Raw genomic sequence first — 26,796 nt, 5'->3', positions numbered from 1 at the left:
GATTTACTTGTAATTTAAAGCACCCATATAAATTATTCCAACAGAAAGAATACTTTTACATGACCATGTAGCTGATTGAAAAAGCTATCTCAGTATCTGTTGTTGCTCCATATTCTTCTTCACTTCTTGTTTTTCAATAGTTTGTTTACACATATATCTATATGTTTATCTGTAGAATTATATATTCGTTTATGAAATGAACTGCATCACTGAAATATGACTCAAGAATTTGTGTATCGCAGTTCGCACACAAAAAATGCTTCTCACTCACCTTATATAGCTCATTGCCTGCTCATGCCAGTCATGGTCTTCATATATTTATAAAATCAGAAGTTGTGAAAGAAACAATTGAAAGTCAGAAGGGACTTTCTTCTGAGATTTTTTAAAATCTCTTAGCAGAGCAAGAGAGAGAGGAAACAAAAAAATGTGTCCCTTCACAGATATATATATGAGGCTGTGCCAAAAGGTGCTCTGGGAGACCCCTGTCAAATTTGCACATTGATATTTTGTTTTGTAATCATACATTTTTCCTGATTTAGCCTCACTTAGCTTAAAAGTATATCAAAGATACAACATGCACAACATTAAGGTGCATGTTGGCCTTTGAAAGGGTTAAAATACAAAATAATTACAAGATCCAGGTCCGAATGTTGATCCGGAAGTGGGGACATTTTAGGGGACCCACAAACAACGATTTTTTGTTTTTTATCTTTCAAGTTGAGAGTCATTTTTTTGTAGATGGGTGAAAGAGGAGAGATTCAGCTTTTTAATCAATGTAAAAAGCAGAACAAAATTCTTCCCGAAATGTGTGAAAAACGGTTTTTTTAAAAGCTGTTACGATCGTAACCTATCATGTCAGATGTCACACCAGCAGAAAAGGTTGACGGCAGTGATTTGCTCCAGAAATCTCTCTAGAAGAACACAGAAACAAGTGCTGCAATCTTAGTTTGACGTTTAGCAACGGTGAAAACAGCACTGATTGTTGTATATATTTTATATCAGGCATGTTTTTTACGGAGTAACTTCGTCATGTCAGAGTGTTTCGATCGAACATTTAATAATTCTGGCCGCGATTTTACTTCTACCGGATGTTTGTCGCATCGCAGTAAAAAGACATTCCTTCCCACAATGCCTTTCGCGCACTTTTCCCTCCAAGATGGCATCGATAACACGCAGCGGTAAGTATCAGTTCCATGTCAGCTTTTTCTTGTAAGTTGCGGTCAACAGAAAGTTCCGATCGACATGTAAATTTAGCAGTTTTGCCAGAGTAATGGTGGGAATCGCAAACTTAGCCCGTTTGTGGAAAGAAAGGGACATTTTGATCCGTTTTTAGCTCATATCGTGCTGACTGATGAAGGCAGGTGTCTTGGCCAGAGCCAAACGTTCCCACATGACACGAGCGAAGCCGTGTCAAAGTTTCGGTTGACAGTTTGATATCTGTGTCAGGAGTTTCGATCGAAGCCTGACTTAACACTTTTGAGGCAGTCTTTGTTATTTTTGAGTTTGTTTCCTGCATATGATAGCCGTGTAAACTGTTTAACACGGTTCCAAAGGTTATTTTAGGTTTCAAACTTTCACTCAGTATTTTTTTTTTTCGGGTTGATTGCAACTGCCATTTGCCTTGACATTCAATAAGTCATGTCCATGTGGTGATCGACATTGTATTGATGGTTGTTGGAAGTTTTAGGTACTCTGCTGTCTGTAATATAGGTCTGTTTGCATTTCAACACATTTTTGATAATGTTTGTTATTGTCTCAAAACACTCGAGGTTTCACTTTGTAGATTTTATTCTATTTTTCTGTTGATCGAAACTGTGAAGTACTTGACATTGTGTCAGTGTTAGGATCAACAGAAAGGTTCATAAATTAATATAAAAACTTATAAACTAGACCTACCACACGCATTGTTGCCGTGTGTTGTGTTGCTTAAAGGCTTCAAAGCAGTTTCTGTGCATTTTTCTTCATTCTGTTCTTCCTCTTCTTCTTCTTCGTTCGTGGGCTGAAACTCCCACGTATTTACGTGTATGACCGTTTTTACCCCGCCATTTAGGCAGCCATACGCCGCTTTCGGAGGAATCTCCATTCTGTTGATTGTTATCATCAAAATGCCTGACAGTGACATGTGCAGTAATCTTGATTTCCCTTTTTGATATTTTGATGTAAGCTCTACTCTCCTCCAGGCCTGGTGTTTTAACCATTAGTGTTTGCCTATAGCAAATAACCAGTTATTATTAAAATTAAAATAACAATGGTAGGCTTTACCTGTTATTTTACGAGTTTATCATAATTTGGCCGACGTTTCCTTTATTTAGGTCTTCATAAACGACCACCAGACCCAGCACCAACCCGACAGAAGCTGTCCAACAGTGACCACTGTCGGAGATGGAGGGAGTCTCTGAAACAGGATCCTGTGCGTGCTGAGCTTCAAAGATTTTTAGACATGGAGAGGAACAAGAAGAACAGGAAACGACCCATGACAGAAGAGGAGAAAGCACGAACCAATGAGCTTGCTCGTTTGAGGATGCAAAAATCAAGGTAAGCATGAACACTAAAGGTAAGACAAACGCTATGCAAAGGTTGATTGCTCTTGGCCCAGTTGCTTGTCTGTCAGAATTCACTTAGTCTTATTCAGTTCATTGCTCACTTTTCTTTGAAACTTACACACAACATCCTATGAAGCAGCAGATGTTTATCTCAAATAAAGGTTTTTATTTACTTTTTTTTTTTTTTTTTAGTTGCATTATTCATTTGAACTGGATTGTTTTTATTGATAGAAACTGAAAGCTTCTTCTTTTTGTTTTTTCTGTTACCAAGAGCTTTGAAAAAAGCGCGCATGGAGGCTGAAGCTGTGGTATCGTCACCAGCAGAACCTCGCACTCGTCGCACTCGTGCTACAGAGCGACAGTCTGCAGAAGCTGTCAACGCCCAGAGGGAGCAGTGGAGGAAGTATAAGCAAGCAGAAAGGAAACGATGGAACCCTCAAAAATGGCGACGCAACAGAGAAGGAAACAGGAAGAGATACCATGCCAAGAAGACGCAGAACAAAAGTAAGCCAGTGTTTGTTACATTTTATTGCACAGTGAAATGAAATTAAACATTTGTATTATTCAGTGGAAAAGTATTTTCCTGAGACCCTAGTGCCTTTCTGGAATCTTTTATTTTCTCTTTCAAAATTAGGCAATTGAATTCAAATACTTCTTCTTCTTCGTCATTCACTCAATTCAAAAACAAAATAGCTTTATTATCTGACTGAATCATTCTACTTGTTTACCTACATATAACTGCAACATATAGCTTTAAAACAAATGGCAGCATAACATGCAATTGATTTTTTTTTTGTAACTGCAGAACAATAAAGATTTTTACCGAGTTCTTTAACCTGAGAATAGATTGAAGCCTACCTACATTTGTTTTTACAATAACAATTTCAAATGATTTTAATCAATGCTCTTTTCAGCTGATAATATTTTAAATTGGTTTCAATCAATACCCATTTCAAATGAATAATGTAATTTATTGGGTTTTTTTCAATCAGTAACTATTATAGTGTTTTTCTTTGCCTCCTAGTGTCCCATCAACCTCTTTAATTTATATGTGGGTGTGTATGCATGTGTGTTACAGAACCTTGCTCTGTTGGAGTTGACGCTTCTTCCTCTTGTGAAGATTCTGACTCTGACTCTGACTCTACTGACAAAACTGACTGTGGCTCACATGACAAAACCTCAGATTCTACTACAAGCAAACAAGCAATGAAGAAAGCAAAGTACAGGATTAAGAAAGCTTTAGGATCAGTTGGTAAGAAGTATCTCAAATACATTCACTTTGAGGTACCAGGATCTGGCACGTCGAAAGTAAGTTCAGGAACACCCCAGTCAAAAAACGTGAAGGAAAATGTCTTCAAAGAACTTGACAATCTCAAAGGCAATCGAGACAGAAAATCGCTCTCAAAGAGGCGACTGCTTCTTGAAATGAAGGGAGACCAGATACAGCCACCGAAGAACAGTCCGTACAAAAGAAAACAAAAATATCTCTCTACCTCTGCTGCAGTAGAGTTTTTGCAAGAGCAGGCAGTCTTTGAACCAAACAAGCGCTCTGTCAGCAAGGGCCAACCCAGAAAGCTTCTCCCCAAACGCTTAAAGAGACTGCACAAAGAATATGTTGCAACTAGCAACAGCAAGGTGTCCTTGAGGACAATGTATAGACACCTTCCGAGACACATTAAAACATACAAGCACCACACTCTTCGTATGGCTCTATGTGATGTTTGCATCAATGTAGATCTCAAGCTTGATGTTGTCAATCAACACCAGACCGTGCCAGTTGACGGAAGAGATGAGCTCTCAGAGATGAGTGTTTGTCAGGAACCAACCTTGTCCTGTTTAGACAGGGCCTGTCAGGAGTGTGGGGTTAACTTGGTTTCTGAGAAACTTTTAGCCTCCCTCAAGAGCGACCTGAACACTCCAGTCAAATGGTATGTGTGGCAGATGGTCAAAAAGCAGAAGGGTCAGAGGAAAGAAAAAGTCTTGCAAGAAGGAAAACTAGAGTCTCTGCATTCTGAGTTGATGAAAGAGTTGACGCCGCTGTCGAAGCATATCTTTGTACAAAGATGGCAACACAAGGAGCTGAAGGTGCTGCAGTCCAAACTGAACGTGTTGCCTGGTACTGCAGTGGTCATCAATGACTTCTCTGAGAACTACCTCTGCAAGTATCAAGACGAGGTACAGTCTGCACACTGGGGGTACAATCAAATCACTGTACACCCCAGTGTGCTGTATTTTCCCTGCCATTGTGGAAACCTTGTCACAGAATACCTGGTGTTTGTTAGTGACGATCTGCAACATGATGCCCACATGGTGAGGGACATCACAAACGTCATCAGAGACCACCTGAGGCAAAAAGGTTTTTGCAAGGTTGTCATGTGGAGCGATGGATGCTCGGCGCAATATAAAAGCAAGCTACCCTTTTTTTTTGCAGCCGAGTCGCATCTTCAGTGGGCGTTTTTTGGCTCTCGACACGGGAAAGGCCCAAGCGATGCTTGTGGCGGTGTGGTGAAGGTAGCCTGCGATGAGGATGTCCGGAATGGGGCTTTGATCCAGAATGCTGCCCAAATGCATGAACATCTGTCTCAACACCACTGCCTTCCAGAAGAAGCCCCTTTGCCATCTGCATGCTGTCACACCTTGCGCTCTTTCCGGCTTATCAAAGATGTTAAGCGGACGATGCCTTCCTCAGCTTTGAAAACTGTTCAGGGAACGAGACAATTCCACCACATCAGAGGGTGTGGAAATCGTCTCTTGAAGACGCGCAACCTGACATGCTTTTGTGACCCATGCCTTCAACTCACAACTGGTGAGTGCGAGTCTTCTCATGTCGTGCAGGACTGGGTTGACCGAGAGGTGGTGGTTGTTAAGGGCAATGAGTATGCTCCAGCAGAACCCTCTTCTTCATCAGATCCTGGGTTCTTACCATCTGCTGATCTGGCTCCTGAGTCCCTTAGTCAAATCAAAGAAGCTGTTTTTGAAAAGTTGGCAAGAGATTTGGCTGGAGCGTCATCTTATCAAGATGTAGGGAGGATTGTAGCCAGCAATGCCCCAAAACTGATGGACTTTCCAGTGGCAGCTCAACCAGATCTCTACATGACCTCTCTGAGACATGAGACAGTTGACAAAATAGCTTTGGACCTCTTGCCTTCTCATGCCCCTGATCGACACGTCCCTGTCACAGTGTTTGGAGATGGAAACTGCCTGCCACGCTCACTCAGTCTGCTTGCCTATGGCCATTCAGAGAACTTTGTAGAAATGAGAGTACGGCTTGTGTTTGAGTTATCACAAAACGTGGCACTGTACTCTTCTTTCTCCTACCTTGAGGGGCCTTCTCTCAATGGGAGAGAGGTCCTGTTTCATCTGATGGAAGATGTGGAAAACCTTTCTTCTAACTGTACACCACTGGAGGTGCTTCAGCAAGAGATTTTGAATGTCTGTCAGCCAGGAGAAACTTTCAACATGTGGGGAATATACGCTGCCGCAAATATCTTGAACAGGCCAATTTGCAGTGTATATCCAGACAAAGGGGAGGTCATCAAAAGGAAGCTGGCAACAAAAAAAATCCTCCCCACAGGGAGTGATGCAAACACACCCCCATGCTACATCATGTGGACTTCAAACAGAACTGACATGACAGACGACTGGTGGGTGGCAAATCATTTTGTACCCCTGCTGCCACTGCATCCTACTGTGGAGCCATCCATAGAGACCAGCAGCTCCTTGGCGCCGCCCAGCTCAGCCGCCCCAGTTGACCTTTTCAGGTTAGTTGCAGTGAATTGTAAAACTGCCATTGTTCAAGACATAAACATAAATAATCCCTCAGCATAGAAATTTTGAAACATTACAAGGGCATATATGTCATTGCATAATATGTTATTGTTGTGGCCCTTAATGCAGAACATGGTAGGGTTGCTGTCCCAATGACTGGTAAACCACTCTGCTCCACCTCTCCCTGCTCCGTTCTAGGGCCTTTGTCTCAGCAAGTGTTTTTTTTCCCCATTCATTTTTGTTCTTTTTTTCTGTTCATTTAATTTCTGTTTCTGTTTATATTTCTGTTCAGTCCTGCTGAGGATGAACCCATGGAGGAAGAGACAAGTCCAAGCCAACTGCCTTGCACCAACCTGCCTCCCAGAGTGGATGACCTAGAGGTCAACACAGCTGTCGTCGTTCAATACCCAGACAGATGCTACCCAGGTACCTGTTCTATCTCTTGTCACAACAATGATAAATAAATAGTACATGTATTAACAATTAAAAGACGTACATTTTATATCTTGCATTGCAAGCCTGCCTCATGTAGCTAAGAAAATAATTATTTAATTTGACTATCACTACACGATGGTTTTACAATGCAAGTTCCTTTTTATCCTTATAGTAAATTACTCCAAACTGTCAAAATAAGCCCCTTTCTTCAAGCTAAGCTATTGTACATTCTCTTTGTTTACGAGATCATCCGACCCCCTTTTGTGTGTGTGTGTGTGTGTATACATGTGTGTGTGTGTGTGTGTGTGTGCAAGAATGAGCTATCATCTCATGCACACATCTTAATGGTTTTGTCTGGGTGTCTTTGTGTGCTTGCAGGAATTGTCTTGGAGAAAGTGGGAGACGACTACAGGGTGGAGTTTCTGAAGCCAAACAGCAGCTCAGCAAATGTCTTTGTCTACCCTGCAGTCAAGGACATACAAATCATCAGCAAGGACATGATCAAATCATCTACCATCGATTTCATCCCATGTGGGAGGAGTCTCAGACAGTGGAGGGTGCAAGGTTTTAATTTCAACTCAGCTTAAAATAAAAAATATTTTGCCTGGATCAGGGTGATGTGTCGGACAAAAACATACGGACAACGCTCCTTTTCGTATCAGGTACACATCATCTGGAACCAGCTCCCCTATCCCATTCGCCATTCTTCAACTCTTTCCTCTTTCAAATCTTCCCTTAAGACCTATCTGTTCTCTTCCTGACTTACAATTGTAGTGCTCTTTTTGTCATGGTGTTTGTATGTGCGCGCGCATGTGTGTGTGTGTCAGTGGCTGCGAGTGTTTACGATATGTTATACTATCTATGCCTGTGTGTGCGTGTGCTATTTCACAAATGTGTTGGGGATGGGCGTGTATTCAGTTGTTTGTAAGCGCTTAGAGCTTTTCTTGTATAAGGTTAGGCGCCACAAATGTTCTTTATTATCATTATTATTATTAAATGGTTTTTGCTGGTAATGACTTGTTAGAACGAATACTCTGTTTCGTTCCTTCCTTATTCTCTTGACCGGGGTGGTCATTGAGGAGACATAAGGGACGACTTGTATGACAGTCTTCGCCAACTGTTCCAGTCCTCTGCTTTTCGGATCAGATTCAGAGTAGGGCTGTCCATCCTTGTCCAATCAAAATAAAGCCTTTTCTGCCTTCACTTGATGTTGTCCATCCAAGATTTGGGCTGTCTGCCTCACCTCGTCCACCTTCCAAGGTTCCTAGCATGACTGTCTTCCTTTTAGGGCTTTTTGAATAGAGTAATGAAAAAATTTGTGTCCACTCTAAAAATGTTACCTCTGACAGATGAAAGGTATGCTGGCAAATTTTTCTCCAGTCATGATCAATCTAATTGTTTCTGACAACAATGAAAGGACTTCACCAAATGAATAAACCTGGTTTTTGATCAATACTGTGCTTTGCTGTTCTTGAATTCAAACTGTTACTGTCGGATGCAACACATGACATCATTGAAATTTGTGTCCACTCTTAAAATGGTTACCTCCGACAGATGAAAGGTATGGCTGGCAATCTTTTCTCCAGGCATGATCAATCTAATTGTTTCTGACAACAATGAAAGGACTTCATCAAATGAATAAACCTGGTTTTTGATCAAAACTGTGCCTTGCTGTTCTTGAATTCAAACTGCTACTGTCGGATGCAACACATGACATCATTGAAATTTGTGTCCATTCTAAAAATGTTACCTCCGACAGATGAATGGTATGGCTGGCAATCTTTTCTCCAGGCATGATCAATGTTATTGTTTCTGACAGCAATGAAAGGACTTCACCAAATGAATAAACTTGGTTTTTGATCAAAACTGTGCTTTGCTGTTCTTGAATTCAAACTGCTAGTAATTGCTATCTGTCGGATGCAACACATGACATCATCATTGCACTATATTGTGTTCAGTTTCTATCAGCAATCAGTACATTTTAGTTTAAACACCTGCTACATGGTTATATAAATGATACAAGTAAAAATTTGCTCAAATGATATAGGTTTACAACTAATTTTACTTGTCTTTCATGTCCATTGTTACATCCGACAGATTCCCAAAAATTACGATTACACATCATTTTCTCAAAGTCGCTTTACTGAGTTATCTTTTTAAGACTGGATTGTATGTCCAAATGACTATTCTTTCACATTGTGTAAGTGTTGAAATGATACTGTTACTTTTATTTTCTTATAAAATGTCCCCCTCTGACAGAGCACCTTTTGGCACAGCCTCATATATGAGTTGTTCTTCAGTACTGGTGACAGAAAGGGGGAAAAGTGGTCAAAATTCAAATCTCTAGTTTTGTTTTTGAAATATTGCTTTTCATAAAGCAGAAATACTGTAGTATCTGTTGTACATAAGAAAAAATCACTGGTTCACATGGTTCCTACATAATCTAACTTTTAAAGCTGGTTCTTGTGTGTCTGTGTGTATGTTTGTATGATGACGATAGGACCCGAAACGGCTGCACGGACTGAGACAGGAATTGCAGAGAATGTTCTTTGCCACTCGAGTCGTGTCATAGGGTACTTTTGGAATAGCAAATTTGAAAGGATTCTTCAAAAAACGGCGGAAAACATTATATACCCTGTGAGCTATCGAGGATCCTCCCCGTCTGGGCTGTCGAAACATGGTCTTGTTAAAAGACGTTTTCAAATGCGGTTAACGGGGAGAGCGATACACTCGAAGCACATTTAGCGAAGTTATGTTGCCAAATCATCAAAGATCAACATTTCACTACACGGATCGATGCACACGGTCGAAATAGATGTGACTTTCACACGACCGAAGACTACTTACTAGCAGACTAGCAGACGACAATATCTAAATATTTAGATCAGTCAAAGAAACTACAATGTTTGGATCAATGAGAGCAATCCGTTGAAGAACAGTTACTCCGCTTATTCGTCTTCAGTTAAGCTTATTTCCCCTGCCATAAGTTTCCTTGCAGATCTGCAGTCGCGTAGTGAAATGAACTAGTGTCATCGGAAGATTCTTCTCAGTCCATGATCAAAGCACAGTAAGTTCTATGCTGACAAAAGTCACTTTCGGACAACACGACGATTGACTTAATTTATGAGCCCAAAGGTAACAATATCGACCAGAATGTACGCATTTGACATTAAATGAAACATTCATTGACCGTTTTCAACTCACCAGATCTGCCAAAGAGCCGTCATTTGTGAAAAAAACCGATGATTTTAATCAGACAGGTATCGGAAACAAGTCCTGGTCACCTGCGTTATTCCTTCCGAGGCGACGTGACGGCGCCACATTTGTTTGTTTATGGCTGTTTATCGCGAAACAACACAGTTGAAATATGTGTGTAAAATACCACAAATGTGTGGTGAATCAGTTCGTCATCTGCGTTTCGATGGTAATTCAGTCAGATTGGAGTTACTTTGAATCGAAGGCGAGGGTAACCTGCGTTATTTGTGTGACGGCGTGAACAAATTTGATTGCAATATTTTATACAGAAAGTAAATTTCAATGATTCTGGCTCAGACTTGTAGATCTGTTATGCAGTGTTTTGGTAGTGTATCTGCTTTTCTGCTATGAAGCTCATTTGGAGTGATACGCTGATCGAAGTGGGGTACCCTATGTGGGACATCAGCCGTATGCAGATTACGCCTCAGAACACTCTCGCATTTCACAAAGACAACAATAATTTGCAACATTTCAAGAACTGCATCAGTTTTATTAGATACCCAATAAACATGCCAGAACTGGGCCACTGCTGGCTTTTTGCTGGCAAGTTTGGTAAAGCTGGCCATAAAAAAACCAACACTGGGCCAATTATGGTTTGCCAACAAAGGCCCAGTTATGGCTTGCCATCACTGGCCCATCTCTGGCATTCCAGTAATATTGTCGGCCAGTAAAATGCCTTAATTGGCCCACTGTTGGCACGCCATTGGTGGCCCAGTGCTTGTTTGCCAGCATTGGGCCATAGGTGGCGATTTGCTGGCAATTATAGGTGGGTTTTTGCTGGCACGCCAGCAGTGGGCCAATGCTGGATAATTGCTGGCAAGAAGATCTGCGACAGCACAGCGGTATGACTTTCTCACTTGGAGTGACGTAATGTACAAACAAATGTCGAAATATCTTGACGTCACTCGTGATGATGACGCATTGTCAACTAAATCCGGCCCGCGGTGGTTCTGCAGATGTCCGGTTATTTGTTTTGCATTCAACTTCAAGGAATTTCCAAAGCACCTTCTTCGATTTCAGTACGCGTCCGATCTCCTCCGGCTAGAAGCAAGCGTGGTGAGTTTCACAAACAGTTGTGTGAGCAGGTCGTCGCAACGGCGTTAGATCTAGTATCTTCTTGTTCTTTTCCTCCGTTGTCGGTCTTTTTTTCAACTTTCTTCTGCTGGACGTTTGAGTCAGTTCGCAAAATATAATAGACTTTAAGAAGTCGTCCTCTCTGTAAGAAAGAATCTGCGCGCGCACGCGCGTGTGTGTGTGTGTGTGTGTGTGTGTGTGTGTGTGTGTACGTGTGTGTGTGTGTGTGCGCCCGCGCGCGCGGTTGTGTGTGTGTGTGTGTGTGTGTGCGCCCGCGCGCGCGGTTGTGTGTGTGTGTGTGTGTGTGTGTGTGTGTGTGTGTGTGCCTTTTTCCTTTCTTTGTGTGATTGAGTTTGTTTTGTCTCTGTCAAAAGAAAAGCACCATAGGCATTACCATAAGCTTACTTGTAACCAAACAAATTGCATCTTGTGAATGTTGACATTGAGTATGTGTCTATTCACTCCAGGACAAAGATTTGTGCAAGTGTCTGACTGCCCAACTGGATAAGATGCAGCTCGCCTGGGTCTCAGTTCCTGAGAGAAACGCAAGAGAGCTGTCCGAGACAACGTAAGCTTCGCAGGTTAGATCAAAATACATATTCCTGTTGACCCCTTACTTCTGCTTGGCATTTTAGTCAGTTCAGAAAATATGATAGATTACAAGAAGTCGTCCTCTCTGTGAGAATGCCTCTGTGTGTGTATGTGTGTGTGTGTGTGTGTGTGTGTGTGTGTGTGTGCGCGTGTGTGTGTGTGAGCGCGCGCGCGTGCGTGCGTGCGTGTGCTGTTTGCTTGCATGCCTGCGTGTATGCTTGCGTTTGTTTGGTTGTTTGGTTGTGTGTGTGTGTGTGTGTGTGTGTGTGTGTGTGTGTGTGTGTGTGTGTGTGTGTGTGTGTGTGTGTGTGTGTGTGTGTGTGTGATATGGAATAATGAATTAAAACCAACAAAACTCGTTTGCTTTCATGTTTCAAGAGGTGAACGGCAGGAGGACTTGAGAGTTTCAATGGCTTACCGTAGGCTACGACGTCAGGACAAAGAAAAGAAGCGTTATCTCAACGTTGCGGATGCGAACAGAGAAATGACAGAATCAAGACAATCCTACGGAGGTTTACTGGGAAGTGAACAAGAAACATTCCTGCCTTTGGTCATCATGTCTCGAGTGTGAAATTTAGAACGCTGTACAAATAAAATAAAACAGTGAGCAACTGAAAACAAAGCGTACGTTTCTGTAATGTTTCGGTAATGAGTCGTTGCTGTTTGGAAGCTTTACATTTGTTTTGTTTTTAATATATATTACTGTATTGTTGTTGTGCCCGCTATAACTGCGTTGATGACGATATTCTGTCAAAACCACTGCCTTTACTTGCCAGATAAGTTACACGACAAATGTGATTAGCATTTCAATTGCATTTTACTGATGAATTTGATAATTACGCATATTGCTAATGTACAGCTTGACAGCATTGCCCTTTGCTTTATTTGCGCACGTCTTGCCGCCAGCATGGGTTGAAAAGTCCATTGATGTGCTGTGTTTTGTTATTGTTATTACATTCACAGTAAAAAATGACAAAACAAAGCATATTTATAGACTTCTAACAACCATCTATGGGCTAACAAGACTGTGCAGATCGAGTACATGAATAGAGCCGTCATTCTATCCGAATCAGTGGTATTGGTATATTTCCTGCAACTTATTGGCATTTTGCTGGCAATGGTAAAGACAGAAATATGGCATTTTGCCGGGCCAGTTGTGGCCCGGTAATTTCAGCAGGTAAAGGGCCATTAACGGAAAATATATGGAAAAAAGTTTTTTTTTTATATGGAACTAAAAACCTGCAAAATGCTGGCAAAATGCTGGCGAAATGCTGGCAAAATGCTGGGTTTTTGATGGCAAGCCATCAATAAGCCATCAAATAAATGATGGGTTTTTGCTGGCAAAATTCTGGCAAAATGATGGCAAAATGATGGCAAGCCATCAAAAAGCCATCAAATAAATGATGGGTTTTTGCTGGCAAAATTCTGGCAAAATGATGGCAAAATGATGGCAAGCCATCAAAAAGCCATCAAATAAATGATGGGTTTTTGCTGGCAAATTGCTGGCAAATTGCTGGAAAAATGATGGCAAGCCATCAAAAAGCCAGCAAATAAATGATGGGTTTTTGCTGGCAAAGTGCTGGCTTGCCAGTGATGGCCCATCAATTTGCCAATGTGCATACGGGTAATATGCCAGCATTGGGCCATAGGTGGGCCTTTGATGGCAGTAGTTCTGGCAACTGGCATTGCCATCAAAACGCCAGCAGTGGCCCAGTTCTGGCATGTTTATTGGGTACTATTTCAACAAAAACAGCACAAACACGACTATTATCAACAACACAGAACGGGAGGTAAGTCTTCAAATACGCACCAAGTGTGCGTTCCCATTTTTGGACGCCATTTTTGCTAGCATTTTCACAGTACATCGTAATATTTCCATACCTATTGAATGATTTTGTTATTTTCTTTGATTGTGCCGATTCTCCTATCTCTCTGGCATGTACTGGGTGCTTTGTGACCAGTTTCTCCCCTAGACTGTATTGAAAAAATGCGTGGGTCTGAGCTGACCCCCACTTGTGACCAGTAGTAACCCAATAAACATGCCAGAACTGGGCCACTGCTGGCGTTTTGATGGCAATGCCAGTTGCCAGAACTACTGCCATCAAAGGCCCACCTATGGCCCAATGCTGGCATATTACCCGTATGCACATTGGCAAATTGATGGGCCATCACTGGCAAGCCAGCACTTTGCCAGCAAAAACCCATCATTTATTTGCTGGCTCTTTGAAGGCTTGCCATCATTTTTCCAGCAATTTGCCAGCAATTTGCCAGCAAAAACCCATCATTTATTTGATGGCTTTTTGATGGCTTGCCATCATTTTGCCATCATTTTGCCAGAATTTTGCCAGCAAAAACCCATCATTTATTTGATGGCTTTTTGATGGCTTGCCATCATTTTGCCATCATTTTGCCAGAATTTTGCCAGCAAAAACCCATCATTTATTTGATGGCTTATTGATGGCTTGCCATCAAAAACCCAGCATTTTGCCAGCATTTCGCCAGCATTTTGCCAGCATTTTGCAGGTTTTTAGTTCCATATAAAAAAAACTTTTTTCCATATATTTTCCGTTAATGGCCCTTTACCTGCTGAAATTACCGGGCCAGTTGTGGCCCGGCAAAATGCCATATTTCTGTCTTTACCATTGCCAGCAAAATGCCAATAAGTTGCAGGAAATATACCAATACCACTGATTCGGATAGAATGACGGCTCTATTCATGTACTCGATCTGCACAGTCTTGTTAGCCCATAGATGGTTGTTAGAAGTCTATAAATATGCTTTGTTTTGTCATTTTTTACTGTGAATGTAATAACAATAACAAAACACAGCACATCAATGGACTTTTCAACCCATGCTGGCGGCAAGACGTGCGCAAATAAAGCAAAGGGCAATGCTGTCAAGCTGTACATTAGCAATATGCATATGCGTAATTATCAAATTCATCAGTAAAATGCAATTGAAATGCTAATCACATTTGTCGTGTAACTTATCTGGCAAGTAAAGGCAGTGGTTTTGACAGAATATCGTCATCAACGCAGTTATAGCGGGCACAACAACAATACAGTAATATAATATATTAAAAACAAAACAAATGTAAAGCTTCCAAACAGCAACGACTCATTACCGAAACATTACAGAAACGTACGCTTTGTTTTCAGTTGCTCACTGTTTTATTTTATTTGTACAGCGTTCTAAATTTCACACTCGAGACATGATGACCAAAGGCAGGAATGTTTCTTGTTCACTTCCCAGTAAACCTCCGTAGGATTGTCTTGATTCTGTCATTTCTCTGTTCGCATCCGCAACGTTGAGATAACGCTTCTTTTCTTTGTCCTGACGTCGTAGCCTACGGTAAGCCATTGAAACTCTCAAGTCCTCCTGCCGTTCACCTCTTGAAACATGAAAGCAAACGAGTTTTGTTGGTTTTAATTCATTATTCCATATCACACACACACACACACACACACTCACACACGCACACACACACACACACATTCAAACACACACACACATACACACACACACACAACCAAACAACCAAACAAACGCAAGCATACACGCAGGCATGCAAGCAAACAGCACACGCACGCACGCACGCGCGCGCGCTCACACACACACACGCGCACACACACACGCACACACACACACACACACACACACACACACACACACACACACACACACACACACATACACACACAGAGGCATTCTCACAGAGAGGACGACTTCTTGTAATCTATCATATTTTCTGAACTGACTAAAATGCCAAGCAGAAGTAAGGGGTCAACAGGAATATATGTATTTTGATCTAACCTGCGAAGCTTACGTTGTCTCGGACAGCTCTCTTGCGTTTCTCTCAGGAACTGAGACCCAGGCGAGCTGCATCTTATCCAGTTGGGCAGTCAGACACTTGCACAAATCTTTGTCCTGGAGTGAATAGACACATACTCAATGTCAACATTCACAAGATGCAATTTGTTTGGTTACAAGTAAGCTTATGGTAATGCCTATGGTGCTTTTCTTTTGACAGAGACAAAACAAACTCAATCACACAAAGAAAGGAAAAAGGCACACACACACACACACACACACACACACACACACACACACACACACAACCGCGCGCGCGGGCGCACACACACACACACACACACAACCGCGCGCGCGGGCGCACGCACACACACACACACACACACACACACACACACACACACACACACACACACACACACACGCGTGCGCGCGCAGATTCTTTCTTACAGAGAGGACGACTTCTTAAAGTCTATTATATTTTGCGAACTGACTCAAACGTCCAGCAGAAGAAAGTTGAAAAAAAGACCGACAACGGAGGAAAAGAACAAGAAGATACTAGATCTAACGCCGTTGCGACGACCTGCTCACACAACTGTTTGTGAAACTCACCACGCTTGCTTCTAGCCGGAGGAGATCGGACGCGTACTGAAATCGAAGAAGGTGCTTTGGAAATTCCTTGAAGTTGAATGCAAAACAAATAACCGGACATCTGCAGAACCACCGCGGGCCGGATTTAGTTGACAATGCGTCATCATCACGAGTGACGTCAAGATATTTCGACATTTGTTTGTACATTACGTCACTCCAAGTGAGAAAGTCATACCGCTGTGCTGTCGCAGATCTTCTTGCCAGCAATTATCCAGCATTGGCCCACTGCTGGCGTGCCAGCAAAAACCCACCTATAATTGCCAGCAAATCGCCACCTATGGCCCAATGCTGGCAAACAAGCACTGGGCCACCAATGGCGTGCCAACAGTGGGCCAATTAAGGCATTTTACTGGCCGACAATATTACTGGAATGCCAGAGATGGGCCAGTGATGGCAAGCCATAACTGGGCCTTTGTTGGCAAACCATAATTGGCCCAGTGTTGGTTTTTTTATGGCCAGCTTTACCAAACTTGCCAGCAAAAAGCCAGCAGTGGCCCAGTTCTGGCATGTTTATTGGGAAAGAACAACTCATATACTAGATGAATTCCCGGTAGCCGGCTTCGCCGGGAAGAAGTAGAGCCGAATACCCGGCTTCGCCGGGTACCCGGCTTTGCCGGGTGAGTGGCGCACCGTACGCCGGCTTTGCCGGGTACCCGGCCTTGCCGGGTAAGTGGCGCACCGTACGCGATTGACGCCACACGAAGGAAGGGAGATAAACGCGCAAAACACTGGAGAAGATAAGGAGCGTTGTGGACAGTGACCTAAAAATAGTAACGGGAATATGGATTGAGCGTTGTGGACAGTGACCTTCTAAAAATAGTAACGGGAATATGGATTGACACCACACGAAGGAAGGGAGATAAACGCAAAACACTGGAGAATCTGATAAGGAAGAGTTACTGGGAATGGATGAACAGAAAAACCAAAATCGGTTCAGCGCTGCGCGCTGAGAGCACGTGTTGAAAATGTTCATCGACCAGATAGTGTCCGGGGTGTACCTGAATATGCCCACCAAATTTCAAGCAGATCCATCGAGAACTTTGGCCGTGCATCGCGAACACACACACACACACACACACACACACACAACACACACACACACACACACACACAGACAGACACAAGTCGTATATATATCTATATATATATATATATACGACTTGTGTCTGTCTGTGCGTGTGTGTGTGTGTGTGTCCGCGATGCACGCCCAAGGTTCTCGATGGATCTCTTTCAAATTTGGTGGGCATATTTAGGTAGACCCCGGACACAACCTGCTCGATTAGATATTTCAACACGTGCTCTCAGCGCGCAGCGCTGAACCGATTTTGGTTTTTCTCTGGATCCATTCCCAGTAAGTCTTCCTTATCTTCTCCAGTGTTTTCAGCGTTTATCTCCCTTCCTTCGTGTGGCGTCAATCCATATTCCCGTTTCTATTTTTAGAAGGTCACTGTCAACAACGCTCAATCCATATTCCCGTTATACTATTTTTACTCTTCTCCAGTGTTTTGCGCGTTTATCTCCCTTCCTTCGTGCGGTGCGCCGGCAAAGCCGGCGTACACCTTTGCCGGGTCCCCGGCGCAGCCGGGTATTCGGCTCGACTTCTTCCCGGCGAAGCCGTACCCGGCGAAGCGGATATTCATCTAGTATAGATATATACACTACTCACAAAAAGTTAAGGATCACTATGAGAAAACAGGTGCTCAATAAAATCAGTTCGCTACTGTTATTTATTTCTCAGTCAAACCAAATTGTTATGAATTCTTGTTTAGCTGTAAGTGGGCGATGTTGTGTTAATCGAGAAATTGCACGGGATTTTCTACTACTGAGCTTGGTAGCAAAAGAAAAAGCAAACCATTATGCACGTGCAAGCACTGCTGTTTATGTGTGAGATGCTGTCACTTGCTTGGCTTTTTGAGAAGACATACCACCAATATTAGGCATTATCTGACAATGCCTCCACGACAAAAATTGAACGAGTTTGAGAGGGGACGAGCTGTTGCATGGTTCCAAGATGGTGTCCCCAAGCGAGAAGTGGCCAGGCGACTTCACGTGTCCATCTTGGTCATTGTCAGACTGATTCAACGTTTTCCAGCCACTGGGAGGGTCCGGGAAAGACGCAGACCTGGGCGACCAAAGAAGACAACTCCACGTGAAGATCGTCTCATTGAACGACTAGCCTTGTAAACAAGAACAGCCTCTTCCAGCATTATTCGAAGGCAGCGGAGGGTGGCTACTAACATCAACATCAGCCAGCAGACAATACGGAATCGCCTTCATGGGTTTAACCTCCGTTCTCGTCGCCCAGCTGTACGCCCACACTTAACTCCAGCCCATAGGGCAGCACGCCGCGCCTTCTGAAGACGTCACGTGAGGTGGACACATCAGCAATGGTCCCAGGTCCTGTTCAGTGATGAATCACGCTTCACCCTGAACCACAACGACGACCGACTGAGGGTCTGGAGGCGCCAAGGGGAACGCTACATTGACACCACTGTCCAAGAAAAGGTGGCCTTTGGTGGAGGTTCTGTAATGGTCTGGGGGGCCTTCAGCCTTCACCACAGAACACCCTTGTTTCATGTACAGGGTAACCTGACTGGCCTCCGATACCGGGATGAGATCCTTCGACCGCTGGCGGTGCCCACACTGCAGCAGATGGGACTGCAGGCTGTCCACCAGGATGACAACGCTCACCCCCACAGGGCAAGGGTGGTCAACGACTTCCTGCAGCAGTCTGGAGTCAACAGAATGGAGTGGCCAGCATGCAGTCCTGATCTCAACCCGATTAAGAACCTCTGGGATGAGTTGGATCGCAAAGTGAGGAGCAACCTCCCCCCTCCCAGGGTTGTCCAGCACCTCTACCAGATGCTGCAGGCTGAGTGGCAGGCGCTTCCACAGAGGATCTTCACCACCCTGGTCAACTCTATGAGGACTCCCTGCGTCGAGTGCCAAAACAGCCAGGGCGGTTACACGCATTACTGAACTTTTTTCTTCCAGGTTAAACCCTGATATATTATTTCTAATATATATATGCAAGATAAAAAGTGTGTGGTGTGTGTGTTTACCTATTTGTATGTCTGGCTGCATACACACGTTTGTCTGTGTGTTCATGTGCATTATTTTCTAAAGTTGTAGAATTTGATTGAAAAAATCCTAACTGACTTAGTAAAATGTTGTTTGCATGCCTTCAGGTGGATGTGACACTGGCGGGCGTGGGACACAAGGGGCCCATCAAGTGCAGTCGTGATGTCAGCATTGTCCCCGATGCAGCTGTGGAGGATGCTCTCAAGAAAGGACCCTATGATGTTTTGGTGCTGCCAGGGGGTGGTGGAGGTGCCAAAATTCTGGCTGAGGTAAATGCATGGCTTTTTCTTTTTTCCCTTTTTTATTTTTATTTTTAGAAATCAGTTTGAAGGTTTTTTTGTGTGTGTATTTTTTTGTGTGTGGTGAGATGAGAGGGCGAAGAAAGGGAGCATAGAAAAAGGGGAAGAGGAACGTACATTACGTCCCCAGGTGAGTGACTAACTTCGGAGGATTCTACTTTTATGAGTTCAAGTCTGTATAAACTTTATCGTAAAATTAATGCACCACACCAAAATTCCATGCCTGTATAATAAACTTTATTATTAAATTACAAATTTTTACTAATAAATGATGAAAAACTTGGAACAGGAGGTATACATCATGCTCCTGGTTGTTTCCTGTTGGCTGTACTGATTCAGTGATTAGCAGTACACTTTCTGATAGGGGTCTTTTATGGTATTTTCAATTTCAGAGTTCAAATTAAGAAGCGGGAAGGGTACAAAGATCACACAGATAGTGATACATAGTAGGCACGTGTAGCTTGCAGGGACATTGTTATATTTTCATGTTGTTTCAGCAATAACCAAATTTAGGCCCATGTGAGGTTCATGGTCCCACTGAGTGAATCTGAAATGGTCGCTCTTCTTTCAGTATGTGACGTCACTTCCACAGGGTTAATTCGGGACTCTGCTGTCATTGTTTCAGTCCTCAGTGGTTGGAAAAGCCCTGGAGGAACAGGAGAAACGAGGAGGTTTTGTGGCTGCTGTCTGTGCAGGTATATTTGCATATATTTATATCATTTGTGCACGTCCTTGATACTGGGTAACAGACTTTACAAAATCAGTGAGTAACTAACTTTGCTTTATCTATAAACTTGCTCTCACAAAGCCTTGGACTCAGTTGATGGTTTCACGTGATGTATGACAACTTTGTGTGATGAAATAAAACATGTTTGCAAAAAAAGTTATGTTAGTGAATGTTTTTAATACTTTTGTTTATCAAAGCATGGCCTCAAAATGGCGCTTGAAAGTGGGACATGAACAAAGCTTCTCACTTCTATGCACTGGTTATTTTGTTAGAAACACCAAAGATCATTTGTTGGGGCACATGATTTTAGGTAAAGGACACATTTTTACAATAAAAACACAGAAAATAATATAACACTTAGTTATTTCAGATTTAGATGGAATTGAAAAAACCCTTGTCGTAAGTTACTTTTGTTTCCATGAACGCTTCAGGGAGAATGAATTGTCTAAAGTACTAACGCACACACTTTACAGCATCAACATTATTTTGTATGCTAGATTATAACTTACTTAATTATTTGAGCAATAGATCTTTCAAAAAATATCAATGATCGCCGATAAACGCAGACGATTTTCCAATCTCACGTTTCGTTTCCTTCTGTAATGTACGCAAAGCACACTAACTGACTTCACGCAGTCGACCCCGCCCAATTGTCAATGTGTTGTGGTGAAATAGATGCTTGAGAACCTTCCATTTTTGAGTCACTTGAGAAAAAGTGACTCTATGTAATCGGTCAGTGTTAGTCTGTCCGGCCGGCCGGCCGTCCGGCCGGCCGGCCGGCCGTCCGTAGACACCACCTTAACGTTGGACTTTTCTCGGAAACTATCAAAGCGATCGGGCTCATATTTTGTTTAGTCGTGACCTCCAATGACCTCTACACTTTAACGATGGTTTCGTTGACCTTTGACCTTTTTCAAGGTCACAGGTCAGCGTCAAAGGAAAAATTAGACATTTTATATCTTTTCTCGGAAACTATCAAAGCGATCGGGCTCATATTTTGTTTAGTCGTGACCTCCAATGACCTCTACACTTTAACGATGGTTTCATTGACCTTTGACCTTTTTCAAGGTCACAGGTCAGCGTCAAAGGAAAAATTAGACATTTTATATCTTTGACAAAGTTCATCGGATGTGATTGAAACTTTGTAGGATTATTCTTTACATCAAAGTATTTACATCTGTAGCCTTTTACGAACGTTATCAGAAAAACAAGGGAGATAACTAGCCTTTTCTGTTCGGCAACACACAACTTAACGTTGGGCTTTTCTCGGAAACTATAAAAGTGACCGGGCTCAAATTTTATGTGAACGTGACTCATTGTGTTGTGAATAGCAATTTCTTCCTGTCCATCTGATGCCTCATATAATATTCAGAACTGCGAAAGTGACTCGATCGAGCGTTTGCTCTTCTTGTTTGTCTTTGGAATATCTGATTGAAAACAGGTCTTGTGTATGTGGACAAGCCTGTTTAAGTTTGATTATTGACACTTTTTGTCAAAGTGCTCATGTCCCACAACTGTTACCCAGTATCATGGATGTGCACATTTGTCAATGTCACTTAAAGTGTTAAAGGTGTGTGCCTTCTTTCCCGTGGAAAGGATAATGTGCACCACCACTGATCAGTGATCTGTCCTGGATTTTACATGGGATAAGAGCATGCTTCCAGCTGGATGTCATTGACACACATACCCACAATGAGCAGCCTTGTTGCTCCCTTTCCACTTACTGACAGGAAGTTGTCATTCACTTTGCAGATTGATAAACTTGTCACGATTACGAAATTAATTCCATTTGTTTATAGAAAGCGGCCAGTCGATCTGTAGACTTTGGTTGTGTATCCAAGTGGACTGATCCATTTGATTCTGCTTTGCAAGTGTGCACATGCTTTGTCCATCTCTGTCTGTGTTAGTGTGTGAGACTGGAGAGTTTCAACTTTTGTGTTAATTTGTTGGTTTAACCTGTTCTGCAATTGACCAAACTGATGTTTGCAATGCAGCCCCCACGGCCTTGATGGCTCATGGCATCGGCAAGGGCAAGAGAGTCACCAGCTACCCCAGCTTTGCAGACAAGATGAAAGAAGGTGAGATTTTGTTCTAGCTAAAATCACTGGGAATGTCTTTTTTCCTCTTTGTCGAAGTTTGTAAACCTTCAGCAAGCCTGCTCTAAGAAACAAAGGGACATAAGCGCTTTGAATATATAGCCGACATGCGCAACAAGAGCTACTGGCAACTGAGAAAATAACACTGGATTGAAATGAACAAGCACATATTTCATCCCCTTATCTCATAATTATTTGACTGCAAGCAAGGCTGAGAGCACCAGTGCTTAGGCTTAGTAGGTCACAGAGATTTCCACTGGGAGAACTGGGCTTTTTTATGCCAGTGTTGTGAATGTGGGGTACTTGCATGTAAACTGTCACTGTGCAGCTGTTTTTTGTCCTATGTGCACCAAATGGATATCAAAATAATGAGAAATGATTTTTCTACACACTCATGTGAATTTTAGGATGACAAAATAAAAACCACGAACTCAGGAATAAAAGGAAGTGCCGAATTTATCGTTAAAAAAATCAATCCGTGTTCAACTCCATTTTTCAACACGAAGAAGCAATATTTAATGCGGAACATATGGTTATAAACTATTCTACAACCAATTTCCTTTCAAGCAAAAAAAATGAAATGAAAATCAAAGCAAAAATGATGTAGTTATGATCTTTTTACTTCACATGACGCGAATCAAGAAAAACCACAACTGACACCGACATGTCTTCGCCGTCAAACATCATGTATTCTGCCTGAGCATTTCGTCCATTTCAGCTCTCATTGCTGGATCAAATGTTTCTACAACTTCTTGGTTGTCTAGATTCTCCAGTAGATCGTTTTCTTTATCTCTATCAATATCGCTTCCATTGCTTGGCGAACTTCTGACTATCTCCGCCATTGTTGTATTCAAACGTGACGAGTTCTTTGTTTACTTCGGCAGGAAACGGAAACAGTCACCTCGATTCGGAAATAAAATATTCAAAAATAGTACACAGATGTTTCTTAGTCATCACCCGACACGGTGACGTAGTTAACTAAACTTGTCTACGTCAGTGATTAACGTGTACATAAGTTTTCTACCGGCACGGTTGGCCTAGTGGTAAGGCGTCCGCCCCGTGATCGGGAGGTCGTGGGTTCGAACCCCGGCCGGGTCATACCTAAGACTTTAAAATTGGCAATCTAGTGGCTGCTCCGCCTGGCGTCTGGCATTATGGGGTCAGTGCTAGGACTGGTTGGTCCGGTGTCAGAATAATGTGACTGGGTGAGACATGAAGCCTGTGCTGCGACTTCTGTCTTGTGTGTGGCGCACGTTATATGTCAAAGCAGCACCGCCCTGATATGGCCCTTCGTGGTCGGCTGGGCGTTAAGCAAACAAACAAACAAACATAAGTTTTCTGACGTCACCTGCAAAGTACACACAAATGCGTATCCCGTTGTTTGGCTACACTACTCGCGGGCGCGTATCCAGTCAAATATGGGTTAACCTTCACTTACTAATTTAGTTGTACTTGTCAGCTATATTTAGAGCGCTTACGTCCCTTTGTGTCTTAGATCTTATTATTAGGGTTGAAGGGGTCTATGTCGACCTAAAGAGTAGGATTCCTTGTAGGTGTAGTTCCTGTAAGCGTTTTCCCTGTTTACAGGGAATCCCCGCGGGTGCAGTACCTGTAGCGTTTCGCTGATAGCGCTGAAAGTCACGTGATGCTTAGCGACATTGGTAGAATTTGATGTTTTTTGATCTCTTTTGGTATTTCTTAGAAATTCGATTCTGTTTTGCCATTTTTATTGACAAAAAGTTTAAATCGATGACTAAATGACAGAAAACGCAGCTAAAACGAATTTCTCGCAATAACGACATACTGCAAAGTGTTCGATAGTCATTTCACTTCTGTTTGATGCCATGGACTTCAAGTTTACGAAAGTGAAAATGATTCAAATTTGATGGAGCGTTGTTTCCTTAACCAAATCCTTTCGAATTATATGTCGTTCTCGCCGAAGCTAGCATGTTTACTTGGCTGAATGCCGCATGCGAATTATACGTCGTTCTCGCCGAAGCTAGCATGTTTACTTGGCTGAATGCCGCATGCGAATTATACGTCCTTCTCGCCGAAGCTAGCATGTTTACTTGGCTGAATGCCGCATGCGAATTATACGTCGTTCTCGCCGAAGCTAGCATGTTTACTTGGCTGAATGCCGCATGCGAATTATACGTCGTTCTCGCAGAAGCTAGCATGTTTACTTGGCTGAATGCCGCATGCGAATTATACGTCGTTCTCGCCGAAGTTAGCATGTTTACTTGGCTGAATGCCGCATGCGAATTATACGTCGTTCTCGCCGAAGCTAGCATGTTTACTTGGCTGAATGCCGCATGCGAATTATACGTCGTTCTCGCCGAAGCTAGCATGTTTACTTGGCTGAATGCCGCATGCGAATTATACGTCCTTCTCGCCGAAGCTAGCATGTTTACTTGGCTGAATGCCGCATGCGAATTATACGTCCTTCTCGCCGAAGCTAGCATGTTTACTTGGCTGAATGCCGCATGCGAATTATATGTCGTTCTCGCCGAAGCTAGCATGTTTACTTGGCTGAATGCCGCATGCGAATTATATGTCGTTCTCGCAGAAGCTAGCATGTTTACTTGGCTGAATGCCGCATGCGAATTATATGTCGTTCTCGCCGAAGCTAGCATGTTTACTTGGCTGAATGCCGCATGCGAATTCAATCACATATTCTTACCTCAACTCACATAAATGGCATTAACTTCAGTTCATTGCTAAGATATTGAAGTAGTACTCGACCCTGGTAAGGGGGGAAGTAACTCCCTAAGAAAAACAATCCGTAGTCAAGGACGGGAGTCACCTCCCCTACCGGTAACCCGCACATGCGCGGTCCTGCTACCGGCCTTCATTTCCACCCACTTCAACACTACTGCACAGACGTGTTGTTGTACTCCGGCATATTTTTGCCTTGGCCTTTTTGTGGAAGGCCATTTGACCCTGGTCTTTGCGTTGCTTTCTTTAGGTAAGATCGTTTCACTTCTCTTCGCTACGCGTTGCGTTTGTTTGAGTATTTTCGCTGTTGTAATTCTTCTCCACGTGCGCGTGTTTGATATTGCAAATGGCGGACAAAAACTCTAAAAGCAAGGGCAAACTTGTTTCTCTGCTCTCTTCACCGGGGAAAGAGAAGGATAAGGACAAGTCTAAGTCTAAATCAAAGACGCGTGCCTCGGTAACTTCGTCTCAGGCTACGTCTTTAATTCTGGTTACTGACCCGGTGACTAAGAAAACAGAACGGGTTTCGCTCGACTCCACGTCACCGTCACCGGTCTTTCCCACGCAAGAACGCTCTACTTCTCCTCTCTCGCGCTCGCAGACGCCACGGTCCAGCGAGTCCGTGTCTCGAGAAGAAATTCTGGCAATGTTTGCTACCTTGAAGCACGACCTAGTTGCCTTACATTCTGCCTGGCGTGGGGGGGGTGGCCTCTCTTTCTAGGCTGCGGCCGTCATCGACGATCACGTCGGCTGATCTCGGGCCGGATTTTTCTGGTTTGGTTGCGGATTCCCCTGCCTTTTCAGGGGGGTTCGCGGCCTTAGCGCCGCCCGGTTCCAGCGCTTCGGCGTTGGGCGGCGTTTGTGGGAGTCCCCATCTTTTTGGGGGCTCACACTTGCCTGCGGGCCCGGGTTACGCTTTTGCGTCGCCGGGTTCGCAGACGGCTCCTCCCCGGCAGTACACCGTCCATCACGTGGCGGGTGCGCTAGGGAGCGGCGAAGCGCGCCAGCCTGCCCCCCTGGGATCAGTTTCGGCTGTCCCGGCCTCTGGGGGGCAGGCAGCAGCGTCTTGTCTGTCCAGCTCTGGCCTACAAGATTCTGTCGGCGGTCATCGACCTGTAGCTCTTGGTCCGGCTGCCGCCGTTCCTGGTTCGAGTTCGCAGGGGGTAGGCTCCTCTGGTTGCCCCTCGGGGCTTCCGGTCGGGCCTGCCCGTGGGTTGTCGTCCTCGACTTCCGGTTGTGCTGTGGCAGGCACTTCCGGTGGAGGACAGCGGGCTAGTGGTTCCGGTGGCAGTGTCCCTGCTATCCCTTCCCTGGTTACGCATCGACTTCCGGCCCCGACTTCCGGTTCCGCCGCGGCGGTTCCGGTTGTCGGCGGTGCTGTTGGTGGACAGTTTGCGGCGCTTCCGTCTATTGTTCAACCGACTCTAGCCACTTCCGCTTCCGTGGACGGGTGGGTTTCCGGTTTGCCGGACCCTCCTTCTGATGGAGATCAGGAAGGTTTTGGAGAGGAACAGGAAGGGGATGAGGATTGCTCTGAATCTGTTACCCCTTTACGGATTCCCAATAAACTGGGCCCTACTCTGGAGTTGGCTGCGGAGATAACCTCACGGTATTTCCCTGAGGGTGTCTCCGCCGATTCTACTGTGGTCGCACCCCCTCCTTCTGCTTTGGCAGATTTTGCGGGCGCGGGGGACACGAAGGCGAAGTTCCGGTTCATTGAATCTCCTTCCGTCCCTTTTGTGATGGCTCAG

At 43.7% G+C, this 26,796-nt stretch overlaps 2 protein-coding genes across 2 annotated transcripts in view; both read left to right on the top strand.

Annotated features, from left to right (window-relative positions):
* The window catches only part of LOC138979027 (Parkinson disease protein 7 homolog), a 43,752-nt gene that overhangs the window by 357 nt on the left and 16,599 nt on the right, over nt 1-26,796 (top strand). The window contains exons 2-4 of the mRNA XM_070351843.1: nt 19,316-19,477; nt 20,133-20,202; nt 22,229-22,312. Of these exons, the coding sequence (XP_070207944.1) occupies nt 19,316-19,477; nt 20,133-20,202; nt 22,229-22,312 (316 nt within the window). The remainder of the gene's footprint in view (nt 1-19,315; nt 19,478-20,132; nt 20,203-22,228; nt 22,313-26,796) is intronic.
* On the top strand, nt 2,194-8,035 carry LOC138978579 (uncharacterized). Its single transcript, XM_070351322.1, has 5 exons — nt 2,194-2,535; nt 2,815-3,047; nt 3,622-6,304; nt 6,604-6,737; nt 7,125-8,035. Exons 1-5 carry the CDS (start codon nt 2,441-2,443, stop codon nt 7,331-7,333), a joined length of 3,354 nt encoding a protein of 1,117 aa, XP_070207423.1. The 5' UTR covers nt 2,194-2,440; the 3' UTR covers nt 7,334-8,035.

The sequence above is a fragment of the Littorina saxatilis genome, linkage group LG10 (genome assembly GCF_037325665.1).
Source record: "Littorina saxatilis isolate snail1 linkage group LG10, US_GU_Lsax_2.0, whole genome shotgun sequence".
In the NCBI taxonomy this organism is placed as follows: domain Eukaryota; kingdom Metazoa; phylum Mollusca; class Gastropoda; order Littorinimorpha; family Littorinidae; genus Littorina; species Littorina saxatilis.
The sequence above is the reverse complement of the archived record's forward strand: the minus strand, read 5'-3'. Positions and strand labels throughout refer to the sequence as shown.